Source organism: Dysidea avara, chromosome 8 (assembly GCF_963678975.1).
Source record: "Dysidea avara chromosome 8, odDysAvar1.4, whole genome shotgun sequence".
NCBI lineage: Eukaryota > Metazoa > Porifera > Demospongiae > Dictyoceratida > Dysideidae > Dysidea > Dysidea avara.
In genome coordinates, this window is record NC_089279.1 from 36,508,569 (window position 1) to 36,527,881 (window position 19,313).

At 38.8% G+C, this 19,313-nt stretch overlaps 5 protein-coding genes across 7 annotated transcripts in view; 2 read left to right on the forward strand and 3 right to left on the reverse strand.

Moving 5' to 3' along the window:
• Positions 1 to 867, reverse strand: LOC136265070 (peptide deformylase, mitochondrial-like). Its single transcript, XM_066059849.1, has one exon. It carries the CDS (start codon positions 724 to 726, stop codon positions 67 to 69), a length of 660 nt encoding a protein of 219 aa, XP_065915921.1. The 5' UTR covers positions 727 to 867; the 3' UTR covers positions 1 to 66.
• Positions 792 to 19,207, forward strand: LOC136265067 (vacuolar protein sorting-associated protein 4A-like). The gene is made up of 13 exons (XM_066059846.1): positions 792 to 950; positions 1,005 to 1,116; positions 1,176 to 1,329; positions 4,047 to 4,111; positions 4,167 to 4,286; positions 12,501 to 12,538; positions 12,591 to 12,706; positions 14,132 to 14,280; positions 14,524 to 14,605; positions 14,654 to 14,873; positions 18,066 to 18,129; positions 18,186 to 18,259; positions 19,049 to 19,207. Exons 1-13 carry the CDS (start codon positions 930 to 932, stop codon positions 19,148 to 19,150), a joined length of 1,317 nt encoding a protein of 438 aa, XP_065915918.1. The 5' UTR covers positions 792 to 929; the 3' UTR covers positions 19,151 to 19,207.
• LOC136265068 (uncharacterized) lies at positions 4,298 to 12,493 on the forward strand. 2 transcript variants are annotated; one of them, XR_010705372.1, is made up of 3 exons: positions 4,298 to 5,685; positions 5,738 to 6,282; positions 6,327 to 12,493. XR_010705372.1 is itself a non-coding variant. In XM_066059847.1 (2 exons), the coding sequence occupies exons 1-2, from the start codon at positions 4,594 to 4,596 to the stop codon at positions 5,834 to 5,836; spliced, it is 1,191 nt and encodes a 396-aa protein (XP_065915919.1). In that variant the 5' UTR covers positions 4,298 to 4,593; the 3' UTR covers positions 5,837 to 12,493. The 2 variants fall into 2 exon arrangements, 1 of the variants encoding a protein (XP_065915919.1); XM_066059847.1 differs by having other exon boundaries at positions 5,738 to 12,493.
• On the reverse strand, positions 6,050 to 9,273 carry LOC136263713 (uncharacterized). Its single transcript, XM_066058346.1, has 7 exons — positions 8,073 to 9,273; positions 7,975 to 8,022; positions 7,224 to 7,927; positions 6,948 to 7,175; positions 6,641 to 6,869; positions 6,536 to 6,589; positions 6,050 to 6,369 (listed from the first exon to the last, which is right to left on the reverse strand). Exons 1-7 carry the CDS (start codon positions 9,271 to 9,273, stop codon positions 6,050 to 6,052), a joined length of 2,784 nt encoding a protein of 927 aa, XP_065914418.1.
• Positions 19,147 to 19,313, reverse strand: part of LOC136265069 (3-dehydrosphinganine reductase-like) — a 4,932-nt gene continuing 4,765 nt past the window's right edge. For both annotated transcript variants that reach the window (XR_010705373.1, XM_066059848.1), the window contains exon 10: positions 19,147 to 19,282. Coding sequence is in view for 1 of the 2 variants with exons in the window: in XM_066059848.1 (XP_065915920.1) it covers positions 19,199 to 19,282 (84 nt within the window). In the remaining variant the exon portion in view is untranslated. The remainder of the gene's footprint in view (positions 19,283 to 19,313) is intronic.

Consider the following 19,313-nt stretch of genomic DNA (forward strand, 5'->3'; position numbering starts at 1 on the left):
TAAAGTACAATAATATTTTATTGCTCCATGTATATCAAAAAATAATAGCAATACATCACATAATTATCACAAAATGTTTTGTTGTTTCAAAGACTCAATCAATTTCCAGTCAACTCCTTTATGTTCGGTACACAACATACTCCTCAGACTACCACCCTCCATCTTGTCAATATATATCACCCCCTGGAGGTGGTCGTATTCATGTTGAGCTATACGTGCTGTCCAATCAGTCAAATTGTGTTGCTCCTCATCACCATGACGATTGAGTCCATCTATTTGTACACCAGTTGCTCTGGCAACACGGCCAACATACCCACCCATACTGACACACCCCTCTTCATGTGTGACAGGCGTGTCATTGGTAACAGTAAGGTGAGGATTAATTAGTATTGTTAGTGGTAATATTGACATTTGTAATTTAACAAACCTCTCAGCCCCAATCAATTTGTGGTGCAGGTCAGACAGTTCCATGCAGAATACTTGGAGCCCCACCCCCACCTGGGGTGCAGCCAAGCCCACTGCTTTATTTTCCCGCATTATTCGGATCATGTGATCCAGCAACTTCTGAAACTCTGGTGTGGGGATCTTATCACGTGATACAGGTTTTGCAATTCGACGCAATACAGGATGCCCTATCTGACACACCTCCTTCGTCCCTAGCTTCATCCCTTCCCCACGAGCCTTGCCTTTTATTATGTTAAGAGCAGACCAAATCACTTTAGCCATCACGTCTTGCCACGTGTCTAAACAATTACACGCAAGGAACTTACTGTATTAACTACGGCGAGGACTACGGTTACAGGATCAGCAGGATAGAACCCTCCCACGTGATCATGAAGTAAGCACTTATTCTAAATAGTGCACGGTGTTTTCACGTGATTTATACAGGAATATAAAGCAGTCGGGAAGGACAGGACCGACAAGGGAAGATGTCGGGAAATGTGATGGATGTACGTGTAGTGTTATTGTGTCGTTTGTGCTGTTATTGTACGCCCGTTGAGTAGAAGGCGATCGAGACGGTGAAGAAAGCGACTGACGCAGATCAGAAAGGAGAATATGCGGAGGCGGTACGTCTATACGAACATGCCGTGGAGTATTTCCTACACGCCATTAAGTGTGAGTTACCCTACCCTCCCCTGCCCATTACCATTAGTAACATTACATGGCCCGTATAGACGAGACACACGGGGACCGTTCTAAACAAACACTTCGCCTCAAGTGTAGCCAATACTTGGACCGCGCTGAGGAGTTAAAGAAACACTTGGCTAAAGGAGGGGGCAAGAAGAAACAGACAGTGTCAGATCATGGCCACACTAACAGTAAGAAAAGGTGAGGACATTATTTGTAGTTCTGAATCCTATCAATTTTAAACCAGAATTCCAGTGTGTGCATTTAGTGAGATTTGAAATACTATGTTCACCTTGATGTTCACGTTTTATTGAAATAAGATGATGGATTATATTTGCTCGGTCATGATACTAGGCAGCATGCTTCGTGTTAAGCTGTTCCTGGTCAAAAAGTAAATTGTCCACTAGAAACTAGACGAACGCTATTGTTGTTTAAACTCCATCTAACCAACTCAGTTCACATCCCTCAATATGTACCAGTATATGCTCCAAGTAGGAATACCCAAGCCAATTATTCCATCCAGCTACTGATACCCTACACAAGACCATATCAGACTGAGTTGAAGAACTAATGAGTCCAGCGTTTATATACAAGTCCAACAATTCATGTGTTCTCTTGTATGTGTCTGTGCTGTGCTCTCATTGATGTCTTCCTCCTCATATTCCCAGCCTCAAGTTTGCTATATAGCACACTTTACTCCATCATTTCTATTTATGCTGCACAGAATTATTCATGCACTAGCATTCATTTGAGACTGGCATTTATCCAACCATTTCTGTAATGTAATGTAATTATTATATCACTACAACTAATTGGAGCTTGGCATTTGTAGAGGGACATAATTTGAGGCAGTATGGTTTCTATATGTCAAAAGGTAGACTAGTTACATGACCACACTTCTAATATGTGACTGTCTCAACAAAATCCCATCAAGTTTGTACAACTCCTGAATTTCTTTTACATTATCTTCAATGTCCAATAACTATCACTAATGTAGTGAGTGGTTTTGCTAGACAGTAGGAAGAGCAAGGAATCAATTTATACAGTGACTATTATACTACAGGTGATTATATTTCATATGTAACTTCTGTTTGCATTGGCTCCATGTTGGGAGGGTTAAAATGTTCACTATGGATTAGTAAATCAACAAAGGTGTTGGCTTTACTCTGTAGTCACTTGTGCACATATGTATGAAGACAGTTTTATTCAAGAAATGACAAATTTCTTTACATTTTGCCATGTACGTCATAAACTGATGAACGTGGCATGCATATCATTAAGCTTACAGAAACAAAACATTTGAATCCGTGAGCAGGCAAATAAAATGGTACAGTATGTTGTTTTGAGACTTGCATCCCGAGTAATGGCTTGATTAAGAGTTGCATTTTTTTGTAGCACACTTAATTTCACCAATTTTTTTTCAAAACACATGCTTGTACAAACTTGACAGGTTTTTGCTGAGATGGTCACATTATCATACAGTACGATAGTACTGTATATTAGGGACATCGAAGGTGTGGGGGCGATCCGTGATATAATATAACCCAAAAACCTGCCGCGATTTTTCCTCACAACGACATGACAGTATTGGTTGGGTAAAACCAAGCCCAAAAGTGTCTTCAGATTGACCCAAAACGTTTCCGTCAAGTTGCTACAGAATTTTTTTTTTAAATTTAGTCAATGGAATTTTCTACTGCCTGCCTGCCTGACGCCTTCAGTCAAGCGTAACGGAAAACTGGCTATAGCTACAGCCCTAATTCTTTCGCAGAAACGTTTCTAGATCGCTTAAGAAAAACCTTTGATATATTGATAAACATACAATGCTTGCGCTATTGTCTTACCTTTTATCCTTCTTTACCATGGCCATCAGTCAAGGTTCTACCGCTGAGTGTTAATAGACTACAGTACGGCTTCCATACCAGTGTATGTTGCATCAAACTATTCGAATACACGTGGTCGCCGATTGTACCAAAAATACACACGTACGTCAGACTTGCTGTTGATATCGATCAGGGAGAGCAACTCACGGCGAACTAGTTTATTTAGTAACAATGTTAAACCGAGTCGGGTCTGCTTTACAGATTATTCGGGTCTGACCCCATGTGCTAAATTAAATGTGGACGTGTTACCACACGTCATAGCGTAGCTCTGCTTCTTTCGTGAGCCACGCCCACTTACGTAAATTACTGTCTGTAGACATATGGTAGCTACGCCCATGTAGATGTGCACGAATCCACGTCCATTATTGTCTGCAGGCTTATGGCCACGCCCACTGATCAGTTGTTATTTTATGAGTCATAATCTAGTATAATAGTGCTGTGAGTAACTCAGCAGATATTTAGTGCTCATGAGCTTGCAAAAAAACTTCACAAACAAGTATAAGGAAAATTTTGGAATTTTAAATTAGATTAGGGACAGTGTATAATGCTGCAATAAAAAGTACTGAAACAAGCTGGATTGGAGTAGTATGTAATGTCCAAATACTGTAAAACAATAAGAAGTGAATATCCCTACTGTGCATTGAGTGTAGCACAGTAGGGATATTCACTTCTTATTGTTTTACAGTATTTGGACATTACGTACTACTCCGATCCAGCTTGTTTCAGTACTTTTTATTGCAGCATTATACACTGTCCCTAATCTAATTTAAAATTCCAAAATTTTTCCTTATACTTGTTATTATCCATTTAGTTGACTACTGTGTGGTCACTGCTGTTCTGGTGTAAAGAAAGAATGTGTCATTGGGACTTTGACCACATGTAGTTTTTTTTTCTTTGTACATACACTTTATGCCTCAAGGGGTTTAGTGATTTGAAAGTGCGTTTGCTGGAGATCACTTGGGATTTGATCCTTTTTGTATCACATCTCCTGACAGTGTGTCAATAGTTATGTCAACATGACCTTCCTCCCCCCCCTAGCAATGACAACAACTCGGACAGTGATGAGGACGATGACAAGAGGAAAATGAAGGACCAGCTGTCAAGTTAGTTTTGTTGTAAAGTTTGTACTCGTTACCCCCTCCCCCCTTCCCTACTCAGGTGCCATAGTAACAGAGAAACCTAATGTCCACTGGGATGACATTGCTGGCCTGGATGCTGCCAAGGAGGCCTTGAAAGAAGCAGTCATCTTACCAATAAGATTTCCTCACTTGTTTACTGGTACAGTGTGTGTGTTGTGCCTCTCGTAATAGTTACTGTAGTAACGTGTATTGAATGTGTAGAGATTACAATGATGCCAGGTTTCAAATTATACATAGGATCAAGAGTAAATAATGGAGAGGAGAGTGTCTAACTGTACTATAGTCTAGTAAATATGAGCCCGTAAAGTCTTATGGCTTTGCATAAAAAGAGCCGACAAGTGTTAATGAAATGACGTCAATTGTATCTAAGGCGTTAATATACTTTCAATACAAGATAGAACGGCGCCCGTGTACAACTGCAGGCCCCAGGAGCGTAATTGTTTAAAATGGCGACAAGTGAAACCAGACGCTCTTCGAGGCTCGCTTCCAGGAAACAGGATTCTTTAGTGCATCGTGAAGAGGAAACCATTCCTGCTCCAGTGAAAGCGACAAGGAAGAGAAAGAAGTCTTCGGTGATAAAAGAGACAGAAGTGGCAGCTGCTAGTAGCGAAGCCTCAAGTGAAACAGTTCATAATAGTAAAGGCGCGACAGTAGGGGAATGCGAGAAGGGAACTAAGACATCGGACGAGCCACTTCCTAAGCGAAAGACTAAAGTAATGAATGTCAAAGAACGCAAGTTGTTGATAAATTATTTGGATTCAACCAATGACTCGATCCTGGCAGCTGCTGTGAGGGACGATTTAAAGCAGCAGTTACTGGCAGATAGCTTGAAGAGTTTAGCAGAAGTGCTGTGTACTCGAGAACAGTTATTGGCTACACTGATATCTTGTCATCGTAAGTGCTTTACTGAATTGTATGTCGACTGCAAGAAGACGTCAGACCCGATGTTGAATTTTCAAATAAGCTGGTATAACCAATGTAGTGCATTTCTGTTGAGTGAAGAGCATGATATTGCAGTGCTTAATTTGAAAGAGCTACCCGGATGTTATGTTAGCAATGCCAGGGATGCTTGGTTGCACTTCTGTTCAAATAATAGTGTGCCAGTTCCTAAGAGCAACCCAGTAATGATGACAGTATCATCAACCATTTACAGAGTGCTTTTAGAACGGGTAATGAGTTTCCAAGAATCACTAAAAGCTACAAATGCAGTTGCAACATCAAGAGAATACACAGACGGCGATGATGTTTATTATCGATTTGGTGGAGCCGCTATATGTGACATGCTCAAGTTGCATTATAAGCAAATCAGGAGCTGTTCTGATGAGCAAAGGGATTGTATTTCTCAAGAAATTGTTGTACTACAAGCTATCAATACAAAAGATAAATCAAACGTTCCAGAATATTTAAAGTACCGAGATCAGGGATTTATGTACTTTCCCCATGTCACTTTTATACCATTTTTGAAGGCTGTTGATGATTGTGTGAAAGGAGTGGTCAATTCAAATGGGTTAGAGGAAAATGGCTCTGATTTAGTTCAGGTGAGCTACATTCCCAAATACCTAACTTTGTCAAATGTGAATTTTTTCATAGGTCGCTCACAAAATTCTTGCATCACGTTCAGACATTCAAGAAATGTTTCAAGCTGCTTTGGAACAGCGATTACCAAATTTCAGTACCATTTCTAAATAGCAGTTAACAAAGTGTATGATGTCCTAGTGCGAAAGTTATGCAACACGCGGATACAGGAGTTCATCTCATCAACAAAGCAGCAGATTGCAGCAAAAAAAGGATTGGCGTCTACTGTTGATGTGAATCTACGTACAACTTTACTGATACATCACACAAAACTGGAAACTAAATTAACTACATAAGTACATGAACAGTTTAATTCAACTACAATAGTTAAGATCTGTTACTGCTTTCAGTTTTGTTATAAACTTTTTTCTTTAGTCCCAATTCTGCAACGGAAATGCTCTGGTCACGGTAGCCTGCACCACTGTGGTGCTCAGAAACAATCTGCTTCATCAGATGTGCACCTCTAGCAGTGGTGTAATTGACAGCATCCAATTTACCTCCGGCAATGTGTTTATATTGACTAAAGAGGCTCTCCACCGCAGAACCAGATATCCGTAGTGGTGAGACAAAATATGTTGGGTATGCTGTCAAAAACCATTCGCAGAATGCTTTGAAACCATAGAAATCTATACGCAGCAAATCCCAGGCTAAAAATGTAAAATGGAAAAAGTAAGCTATACATTCAAGGTGAAGAAATGGGTGTGTAGTGTATAATGTGCATGTGTGAGTGTGTAATGTGCATAGCGGTGTGTGTGCATACATGTGTGTAGTGTAGTGGGGTGTATGTATGCATGTAGGGACCAGTACACATACTTTGCCAAGACGAAAAGGATTTCTGAGTAACACTAGTATGCTGGAAACTGGGATCTGAAAAAAAAAAACATTGTGATATAAAAATAAATTGTAGTATCGGCTTACCTTGATCTAAAATAGAAGTAAGCCACTTTGAAAAATAAGAATATCCGTCTTGTATATTCTTTAGAACTTTGGAATCCATGCTGCGAATGCGATCATGGCTCAAAAATCCTTGCTCAAATAGTTTGTTGCATGCCTCCAAATAAGACAGAGTTTCAGATGTAGTACTGGCATCATTTGGAGGTGGATTTTGATGTATGTAAGCATACAATTCCATCAAAACATTCTCTTGCTAAAGAAGGAAGGTAAGTAAATGTTAATTAACCATAATATGTTTTTATAATTTATTTACCAACATAATATACGATACCTGCATGATTTTGGCTGGATGAACATTAAGCTTCGTCCATGCATCTCGCAAGCAATGGGCCTCTTTTAAGCGTGGCACCATTCTAGTACATCCTTGGCCTACCCTAGCTATCTCTCGCTTGTACAGATCAGTGATTGTGTTCCAGCCAAAAGAGACTCTGTCACCACGCCTAAATTCTTTAGTACCACCATCCTTGGATGAAAATAACGCATTTATCACGTTCTTTAACTAAAGAATGACACGTATGAATACATCAACCCAACACAATGTATATACCTGGTGGGATGGGCAAATGAGCCAAAATAATCTTTGAGGCGGGTTGAAAGGATTGATCGTCCAAGGCTCAATCTTGTGTTTATCCTCCAGTTGCTCATTAAGCGAATAAGCACCATGGAAGCCATGACAAGCCTTTATGGCTGAAATGTTACTAGATGCGCCATCACACACTACCAAACTGGTTTTAAAACCATGGAATTGAAACAACCTGATTGTTTCTAAAACACACGACATCACAAATTTAGCATCAACAGTGGAAGATGATGTGAAGTATGGCCCAATTATGTCGTACCCACTCGTCAAGTCACGCCAAAGGAACTGTAAAACATAAGATGTTTGCTTGGAATCAACTGGATCAGTTAGAAGCTTGTAAACATCATTCAGTGAAGCCTGGTCTTTTGCCGTCATTGCAAGTCCCATCAATGCATTGCTTCTGGAGTTCCAAAGCATTTGGCAAGCAACCTTGACCTCGTCAAAAATTAAAACTCCATCGGCCTTTGGTTCTTGCTTTCCGTCCTTAACAGACTGCTCTTTGAAGGCGACATAGTGAGTCACCTGATCTGCTATACAGTCACTTCTGGCACCAGGATCATGCATAAAAGCACCAGTGTAAGCCTTTAATGTTGACTGGCAGGGAAGCTGTAGGATATCAAAACTCTTGAGTGCCTCATATGCTGCAGGACTTCTCAAGTATATAGCCAGGGCTGCAAAAGTACTATCATTTAGATGCACAATAGAAGTATTCCCTTACCCATTCTAATGGTGATTAAGCTCCATCGGTTTCCTCTGTTACTAGTTGCTGCAAGAAAGAATGTAAGAGGCTATGGATGTAGCTACACCAACACTTACCATTAGCTGCTTGATCATTAGCGAATTGTTGAGATTGACGTTTTTTATCAGTAAACCAAATCTCTTTCATCAGATTTCCCACACCATGCTCATTTCCTTCCTTCACCAACTTTTCTAAATCATCCTCCTTAGTTCTTTCAACAATAGAACACATCTCGTCGTGTTGTTCCTCATTTAACGTGACCTCATTTTCTGCATACTTCGCCAATTTCCTAGCTGTTGAATTACGTGCATACTGGGCATTTTGTCTCCTTTTCAGTTGGCTGGCAGGAGACATGTATGACAATCTTGCTCTGGATGATGCACTTTGTCGTTTAACTTTCCTTGAAGGACTTTCGGATATTTTCCTCCTCTTCTGACACTCTAAGTCTGATATCAAGCGCTTGCAGAATCCACAACGGACTTCAGTAGAGGCCTTTTCACTGACTTTAGCATTCGGTGCCAACTCAAACCACAGCAAACATTTAACCGAGTCAACTCTTGCAAAGGGAAACTCCGTCTGGCGGACACTCTTAACACGAAAACCAATAACAGCACGGTATTCAGTTTCATATTTCTCAGGATCTATTCCTGGACAAAACTTGTACTGAGATCTAACAGAAAATTTCAAGCATAACATGTACAAATCATCAAGGCTTGTCAAACTACCTGATTCCCACCTTCTCATCATAATGTAAGCAGTATAGTAGTTGTACTCCACAGTTATCAGAACACGAGATAGCATTCCAAATGGCGGATGATTATGCAAATGCCGCTGACTTATTTGCAACAGTGGTTGTTCACTTCCAGTAGCCATTGAAAAGTTCAGTTCTGGAAAGGTATCCACCAGACTTAAAGACACTGACTGAAGGATATTGGCTTGTTGGACGAATGGTGGATCAGCATTGCTGCTGGAGGTAGCACCCCTCTCGGAATTGAGATTCTCCACAGCGTTTAACTGTATTTCTTCGTCATAATTGTTGCCACCTTCTTCCCTACCAACGCCTTCATGGCCATCCGGTTCATCGATATCGATCACACTCGCCGCTCCACGGTCTTCCTTCTCGTCTTCAATGTCAGGTTCATTTGACGATGCTAACTGTTCTGCGGAAAATCCTTCTGTAATAGCATCATCTTCTTCATTAAGAAAGGTTCTTTCAACTTCTTCAAATAAAAACCGTTGCCTTGTTTGTTTTCTCGACGGCGTTCCTTGAGCTTCCATTTTCCATAAGAAAATACCACAATCGAAATACACATGTGATGAGGCCCATGCGGCCGTTTAGTAAGAAGGTCCAGTTGTTAATTGACGTTATCGACACTTGGTTAGTAAGCAAAATTATCCTACAGTGCACGTTAATGCCTTACCGCGAAAGCCATAAGACTTTACGGGCTCATATTTACTAGACTATAGTACAGTTAGACACTCTCCTCTCCATTATTTACTCTTGATAGGATGTAGTAACATCTTACTAAGCTTATCATATTGTTAAACTCTTTATACTCCACACAAAGGATTCACATGTTACCTGGACTACAAACGTCGTTGGTAACAACACCATCCCTAAATCAGATATAGCTCATATCTTATACTTAAGTGTGTATTTGAAAGTACTTGTACTTTACTTAAACACTTTCCCAATGTACTTATACTTAAGTTCTTTGATAGGCACTTGAGTTATTAAAGAAACTTATGAAATAAGACACTAGAATTCATAAAGTTCTAGGTTACACTGTATAGTTCTGTAGTTTTGTTACTGAGTTACTCTCACCAGGAGCATATTGTAGTCACTGCAAAGTAGATATAGTGATGGACTATTATTTGGTTAGTGTCAAATGAGTTATTATTATGCATCATCTGCAGACTCTAGTTGAGTGATCCTAAAACATTTTTATTTTGCTAGAAAAACACTAAATGATGAAAGATTTGAGCAATTAGCTAATGTTACTGGACTATAACATTAGATTTCCACCTGCACACAATAATCGTTTTACTTAACATGTCATGATATAATAAAATAATTGATACAGTTAAAATTACTTGTACTTTACTCCCTTAATTTCAGCTAGAGTACTTGTACTTTCAAATGTCTGTCACGGCTAGATTGAAATTGACCTGCTATAAAGGTCCTGCAGTTTCTTTTGTGGGCCATGGACTCATCACGATCATGTATTTCTGTCTGTAGGCTTACAGACAGAAACAATGTCAGAGCCCCATCCATTTATCAATGGCTGTGCACGAATCCATATCTGTTGCAAAGCTTATGTGGAGCCACACCCACTAATTGAGTAGGAGTTCTAGTCTTACAGCAGCTTCTGTTGTGAGTGACACCAGAACCATGCTAATTTATCAGTAAGGTGTGCTTAAGTAGTATTGATGAAGCCACACTTGAAACCTACAACTAGCTTATACACAAGGTATCATTTATTATACTGTATAGTAGGGAACACAAAGGAGTAGGCGTGGCCCAAAAAACATCACTCAAAAACCAGCCTCAATTTTCCCTGAACGATGAGGCAGTATTGGTTAGGTAAAACTAAGCCCAAACAAGCCTTTAGATCAACCCGAAATGTTTCCAACAAGTTGCTACAGAATTTAAAAAAAACTTATTTAATGGAATTTTCTACTGACTGAATGACTGACTGACTGACTGACTGACTGACTGACAAGCGTAACTTGATAACGGCTAAAGCTATGGGGTTGATTTTTTACTGTTCAACGTTGCTTCGGCCCAGGAGGTGCCTTTTGGCATACCGCAGTATGTACAATACATTCTTCATGGACTTACAAGTGTCCTCCTTTGTGTCCCATTCATCTTAGCTGACAGCGAAGTGTCAATTTGGCGGTAGCACGTGATGGCTTCCCTTCATACAGAAATGTTCCATATTTTTCATAGTGGCTACTTTGATTGCAGAGGTGCTTTGTGAACAGTTGTTGATTCATACTGTTGTGCAACGGGTTGAACATAGCTGACAATGAAGCGTAGTGAATACTTCACTTTTCAGATGATTATTGATATAGCTGGGGCACGCGACGCCATTTCTTTCTTTTAATGCGGTATACGTGGATTCACCAGTGATAATAATTATTTACAAAAAAAGTTAACAAACAGGTACACAAAAAATTTGGAATTTTCAACTAGAGTAGGGACCATAGCACATCAATAAAAAGTACTGAAACAAGTTGGAGTAGTCCATGATATTAAATCACAGTAAAACAATATGACAAATTTTGTTGTTGTACAGTTAGTGCTAATGCTGTTGTGTAATTCCATTACCAATAAGTCTATTACATAATTATGACATCATATGAAGTTCTATTTGGGGGATTCTTATATTTTCAAGTATTGTTACCAATGGCATACACTGCGGCAATTGAAATTTGAATGATGACTAGTAAACAAGATATCGGGCAGAAAATAACAGGTACAATGTATGGTTATTATAATAAAGTGTTTATACTCTACTTGGAAAACCAGCTGAAAATTCTAACAGAATACTTGTTAGTTGTCAGTCAAATTCTTCCTCCAGAATTGAATAGTCAATCTGAAGAGATAGTCAGACCAGAGAAGGTGCGACACACTCACGTGAGCTCATAGGATTTGTATAGAGCAATTAAAAAGAGGGCTTCATTGAAAACTAGGTGCCAAATTAAAAGAACCCCATTGAACCCCAACAAGAGTCTATAAACACTTGACCCCAGTGATTTGATATTAGTATACAAGGTGATTTGAGGTGTCATCACGTCATGAAGAGTTTACTGCATGAAACACACGAGTGCAAACAGCAACAATGGAAGGGAGAAGTACTGGAAATGTAATACTGGAAATTGTATTCAAGGTCTCCATAATCCAGTAAAGCCAGATTAAAAATCAGTTTAATAGTCAAATCAAATTGTTTGTGATAGCACTTAATGTGTGTCGTACTTCCTCTGCCTCCCCATCATGGTCGTCGCTGCACTCACCATCCGCTACAGATTCAGCTCTTACTTGCTAGGTTCACAGCCAAGCGTTGTGAATGATGTCTAATAGTGCTTGAGTTGTTGTGGTCTTTTTTGTGCATGTTCTCTCAAGTGTAATCTTGTCCAGTGTTTAATGTTGTAGTTTCTTTTGATGTGGTTAATGGAGAGTAATAGTATGAACAAAATCACTTTGTGATGTTGGTAGCAAATTAACAGTTTTACTTCCCTTAAAGTGTGTACGTCATTATTCTGTAAGAAACACATCTAGTACAGTAAGGTTCTTTGTGACATATAATATGTATGTACAACTTCAACATTATTATTACTACATGACCTCTAGTTGCTTACACAATGGTTCCCATGGGAACTAATAGTGTTAGACACTAGTGATTATGTGTTCTTGGTAATGGTCATTATGAGCACTCAGCTACATGTAATCCATTGGTGTATGTCTAATAGTCAGGCTGTGATATCTGTTATTATCCCTTCAGGTAATCGTGTTCCCTGGAGAGGTATTCTATTATATGGGGTAAGTGCAGTGATGATGTCATACGATGTCATTATCTGATCACATGATCCAGCCTCCTGGTACTGGCAAGTCATACCTGGCAAAGGCGGTTGCCACTGAAGCTGATTCAACTTTCTTCTCTATATCATCATCTGATTTGATGTCTAAGTATCTCGGGGAGAGTGAAAGGTGATTTCCCTAGTGATGATGTGATATTGTATATAGTTTCATGGCTAGCTAGGAATATTCCAATTTTTCCAGCCTGGTAAAAGCAATAGATGGGAATTCTGGCTAAATAGGACTGAGGAATAGCAACTTGACACATTTTGCATTTTAGACCTGTTATACTAATGGCTAATATTCACAGTCACTGTTACTAATAGAATAGTCACACATGTTTGTGAGTTTGAAATACTGCAATAAATATTTATTATTGCTCAGCTATAATATATAGTAGATAATTTTGAGAAAAATGTTGAGTAATTGGTCAGGAAAAAAATTGTAAACTGTTGCACGTTGGACCTATCCACAATATTCACAAAATATTTGTTGAGACATACCATTAAGTTGTTTTTGTGGTTTTCATGGTTGTAAAGTTGTTTCGTGTGTTCGAACACAATCACTTTATACCAGCCAAGTCCAGCCAACCACTTTGCCAATCAACATGTTGCAGTCAACTATTGTTAGAGCTGAAAGAAATCTCTAGGGTAAGGGTAATGTGGTGAATATTATATATCTAGCTTGACCATCAGAAAGAGATAGCTACCATCTGTGTACACTGCAAAACATGCGGCTGCTAACAATTGCAGTACGTGGCCAACAGTCGCTTTGTCCTTCCAGCGCTGTCGTGAAGGGGTCCCTTAGATTCAGTTCATTAGTCCCATCCTTATAGATAATACAGTGGAACCTGTCTTAGCGGCCACCTGTATAGAAAGGCCACCTCTTTAAAAAGACTAGCTTAAAATTTTTATACACTAATTTACCTGTCTAAAGCAGCCATCTGCCTATTAAGGCCTTGGCCTGAAGGTGACCGGTTTAGACAGTTTCCACTGTAGTAGCTATATAGCTATGATTGCACCAGCTAATAATGATACTCATTGTTGAATTCATGCATCATCTGCAGTATGTCGTATTGTACTAGCACATACATTATAAAAAATGTTACATGTGAAAGATTCACGGTTGCTATGGTAACTGTGAAATCCTTGAACATTATGTATCGTGAATATTTCCATGTACACAGTACAAGTCCACATACAGATTTACAGATATTCCAAAGAAAGCTCACTATGCCACTATACCATGCAGTGATCATTTTATATTTTATGCTTGTGTTGTCATTTTGGTATACTGTACCGTATAGCCGGAAATTTTCAAGGGACAAAACTTTTGCAAATTTTGCAAGTAATGGTAGCTCTGTGAAATTGTAATCGTGAAATGTTTCAGGTTTATACACATAAAGCTATTACCTTACCAAATCTGTTTTCTGGACTTCGTGAATTAAAAAACGTGAAAATCCAATTTTACACAATTTTGAGAAAGTTTCATCCCTTGAAAATTTCCTATTATACGGTACCCAGCTATGTCATCACGCATCACATGATCTTTATACAGGTTGGTGAAGAATCTGTTTGAAATGGCAAGAGCTAACAAGCCGGCTATCATCTTCATCGATGAAGTGGACTCTATGTGTGGATCACGTAGTGAAGGGGAGCATGATGCTACCAAGAGGATTAAGACTGAGTTCCTTGTACAGATGGAGGGTAAGTTATGGCTACTGTATCTAACTTATAACAAAAGCTCAAACTGGAACCCCCTGTAACATTTGATAATCAGGACACTTGTCTTTGTGTTAGTGTACACACATTTAGACCCCTGAAATCAGGACACCTCGCTAATAAGGACACCTTGATAATCAGGACACTGTTCCCAGGATGGAGGGCTCCACTGTACTCATCCTACACATGTTTTTTAACAGTCTCTTTACCTGTTGTAAATCTTGCTAGGTGTGGGGGTAGACAATAATGGCATTCTAGTACTAGGAGCTACCAACTTGCCATGGGCACTGGATCATGCTATCAGGAGAAGGTGAGTTTGATTGTGGGTGTCAGTTTAGTTATAATGATGACATTGAAGGTTTGAGAAAAGGATATACATTCCCCTGCCTGAAGAGAAAGCTCGACAGAAGATATTTGAGTTAAGAGTTGGCAGTACTCCTCATGGCCTCAGTCATAGAAACTTCTACGATCTTGCTTGTAAGACAGACGGCTACTCTGGTGCTGACATCGGCATAGTAACAAGAGATGCCATAATGCAGCCCCTTCGTAAGGTTCAGGGTGCCACCCACTTCAAAATGGTCAGTACCTTATAAGAGCATAATATAGTGATAGGGAGGAGAATTAAAATGTATTGAATGTTACAAGTCTACAAAGAGATTGTTTGCACATTATAATTTGTCCCCATCCTACACTGTATCAGCTCCAAACTTCATGTCATTTCAACCCACATGACACTTGCCAAGTTGTCATGGAGAGAGACAGAGAGAATATCAGGCATTACTATTTGTTCATAAACCAGTGTGACCTGGTCACAATTGAACTTTACCATAGCAAGTTTTGATGTCTTGAAGCTAACTAACCAAGTAGTAATTAAAATCACAACCGCTAGCTTACAATCTGGTGACACCAATGTACAGTGTAACACTGCCACTAAAGACAATCTCAGTGAGTATGCTACAAAACATTACCTCAAAAACGTTAGTGCCTTGCTCTTCTAGCAGAAATATTTGCAAGTTCAGCAGCTAAAACAGGATTCTCTTATTTGTGTGAACTTGAAACTGATTGTTCAACTAGAGAAATAGTTGTGTGTTTTATTAGAATATATAGTCTTTCAAGTGTACAAGCAGTTCATATATTTTTTGAATGGCTGGACCAAATTTACAAAAAAAGTGAAATTTGATACAACTGTACTGTACAGCAGGTTTTTACCACAAAGACTTTATTTTTGTGAACAGTGATAATTAATTGTGTGCTTGTTTTATCTCGCATGTGTTTGTGTCTTCATGCCCTTCAAGTACATATTATTGCACCATCATGAAACAAACTACATACCTTGAGAGGATGCACAGTAAGTGCCTCACTACTGACTGGGTTGTCACACAGCGCACATCACCACTTTTCTATAATGTGACTAATTCATCACAAATCTTAAGAGTACAATACAAATTTCTGCAAACGCAGCTCTAATAAAATCTGCTGAAATTTTTAGTTCAATTACTAGAAACGCATTGAAAGAGGAGAGGGAAGCGTTGCTAAGCACTTGTATACAGGCTACCACATTTATAAAGACATTTTGGACTCCTGTTAAATATTACTTGGGGTAAAACCCACTATGTGGTATTAGGGAGCATGGAGCACATTGTCACATAGAATATAGACCAGCCTTGCAATACCTTCATGTCAGTATTGGTTAGTGCAACCCAAAATGCTTCTGCTGTAACAGTTGCTATGAAATTTCTGAGTTTTCTACTGACTGCCTGACTGATGCCTTCAGACTGCCTGACTGATGCCTTCAGACTGCCTGACTGATGCCTTCAGACAAGTGTAACTCGGCTAAGGTTACAACCTTGTTTACCAAAATTTCACATGTAGTTTGTAAATTGCCATTTTAAGGTGGCGCTGAACCGATTAAGTCCAGCCGCACAAAACAATTTGTTTCAACCTACGCGCTTAATGAGCTATTTTAGGGTGGCTCAAATCTTCACTAGTGTAAAACTACTTTTTGTTTGTCTCATTGTTATGACAACAATGACAAGGGTCGGTAAAATTAGTTGGCTAAATATAATTACCGAAATTTGGCTGTACAGTGTTGATTTGTGGTTAATAGCTTCATGTTAAAAACTGTCTGTAATTTCAAAGCACACCTCCAACAGTTGACATTGGAACATTCCTCTGTATGTATGTCTGTGTAATGGACAGAACATACCGTATTTCTATAATTATAAACTGTTAAAAATATTTCGTCGAAGGTAGCATCCGACGAAAATTAATTACACGAAAATTTTTTACCAACGTAATATTCGAGAAGTTGAACGAATTCGGTAAACTACTTTCTGGCCACCTGGATCGAGGCTTGGCCATTGGCGTGTCAAGCATATGCCTGCTGCAGTCTTTTAAAAACAAAGTTCTCCCTGAGAGGGGTTCGTCTCGCTTCGTCTATTTCGCTGCACGTTGGTAATGATGCCATTCCGTGATAGACAGCTACTACAGGACACATTAAATAAAGTATATATGTACAAATATGCAAGTTGCATGGAATGAGCTTCTACCACTCCAGTCCATTGCTTGATTTGTGACGGACAACTTCTAAATCTGAGGCACAGCCTCCATGCATGGAACAGAGATGCCACACTTCAGTTTCGCTGCTTGTCGTTCTGCTTCCCAAAAAATGGCCGTATAGAATTAGTAAAGTTATGTAATTCATTGTTAAAAAATTTTCGTCGCTTGAGGACACCGGTGAAAAATTTTTAACACGAAAATTTGTCTCGTGAAAATTTCTCGCAGCTTATATTTATAGAAATACGGTAGTTGAAAATTACATGACACAGCTACACTGCTTATGGCTGTGTATTTTGTTATACAGTTACAACCTCACACCATTCCTTCTTTTGATATGGTTTAGATGTTCACCAGAATCACAATATTAACTACAGTGGTTCCTCCATTATCGAGCTATTGATTAACTGAACATGTTATCCAAACAGTAGAAATGATTGCTGTATTAGAGTATTTTGCCCTTCTGTTGTGCTAGTTGTGCTTAAACAAGAGGGTCATTACCTGAAGCACAAATTTAATCATCTTAGCCATGATAGTTAATTATACAGCTATATGGTAGGAACAGTGTTGGGAAATTACTTTGTAAAAGTAACTAGTTACATATTACTTGCAACTGAACTATTTAGTTACAGTTACATATTACCCATATAATAAAGTAACTATAATAATATTACATATTATATTACTTTGTGTCCACAGCCTTAAGCTGTCACGTGTGAAACTACCACCTTATCACATGACATGATTGCGTTGTTGGACAATGTGCAAATCTTGGTTATAAGTAAGAAGCTGGTGAATAAGCTTCATTCAGTAGGCTTCATTACTTCGTTGTGGCTAGGTGTTATTCAGTGGATTACTAATGAGATTAGTAACTTCGTTACTTGCAATAATAATATTACGTAATATTTGATTCGTTACAGTAACTATATTACTTAGGTAACGCGTTACATTTGTAAGTAAAGTAACTTGAGTTATATTACCTGTTTTTATAGCGTATTTCGTTATATTACTTAGTTACCACAAAAGTAATAATATTACGTTACGCGTTACTCCCAACACTGTGTAGGAATTAAATTTGTACTTCAGGACTTCAGGTTACCCCGTTGTGCACCATTAATGATCTCTACCAGCTTGTAATTTTACAATTTTTCCTTACACTTGCATAATAATTATGTATGTCATGTAATTGTTCCTAATTGATGCCCCTTTCCCAGATCCAGGGGATTTCATCATTAACTGGTGAACACCGAAGTGATATGTTGACACCATGTGCTCCAAGTGGGTGTGTCTAGTCATGTGATCACCATAGTAACACGTATGTGTTGTCATTATAGATGAACAGGGAGCCATAGAAATGTCATGGTTACAAGTTGAACCTGCTCAACTAGCTGAACCAATAGTCACTGTGGTAATTACATATACACACAGTATGGCTAGAAGATGGGAATTTCCTTTGTTAAGACGTAGATATTAGATTACCCTGGGATTAGAAACTCGCAGCTGATCCTCACTTACAGCCAGGTGTTAAAGCTATTGTAACTCTCCAACAGATGGTAGGAGAGAAATAGTGGCTCATAAGGTTTGTATCACTCGAATTGCAGCCTTCTAATAGTCTTTGTTGCTGAGTAATCGGTACCACAAAATCCTTTGATGTTCAACACTGGATGCCACTTTAGCCCATAAGTCGTAACCAACTATGCAAAGAAACGTTTCACATTGATTCAGGTATGTAAAATATATATCAAATAAGTTGTAAATTCAAAGAGTTTGTTCGTTTTTGCTAGATGCTACGAGTAACTACAAGTGTGTAGATTAGGATTGTACGCAAGCCTAAAATTCCGCTTCGTAGAAAATTCTTTCAAAAAGTCAATTGAATTGCTTGTTAAGGCGTTTGTATTACCTGACATACTGATTAATACATGTACATTAATGTAACTTCCGCAACAAGACTGATCTTGAGAATGGATTGGATTTGAAATGATTTTTGTGGTATCACGTGATGCGTTTCCAATCCTGGGGTGTATCTAATATCTGTGGTTAAGAGGTGTTCAACTACTAGTACTATTATTTTGGGACCTAGGAAGGTGTCCTTTATAAAAAGGTTGTCCACAATTCCTGAAAAAAAGCAAATTTCTCTCTAAAATATTCTAGCCATACTATACAAGTGTTACAGTGGTAGTATACAATGTTTTATTAGATGGACTTTACTCGTTCACTGGCCAAGACCAAGCCAACAGTCAATCACGACGACCTGAAAAACTTTGAAGACTTTACAAGAGATTTTGGTCAAGAAGGTTGATCACTATAATGTAATTGTGTAATAAATAATATTGTGATAATTATGGTGTCATGGTAACTCTGACGAGATGATCCTGTCAAATTGGTTCAAGTAGAATAATGAGATCAACCGGAATACACCCATCAGCATCACCTGAGCAGTGGTTATGACATCACCATCTTAC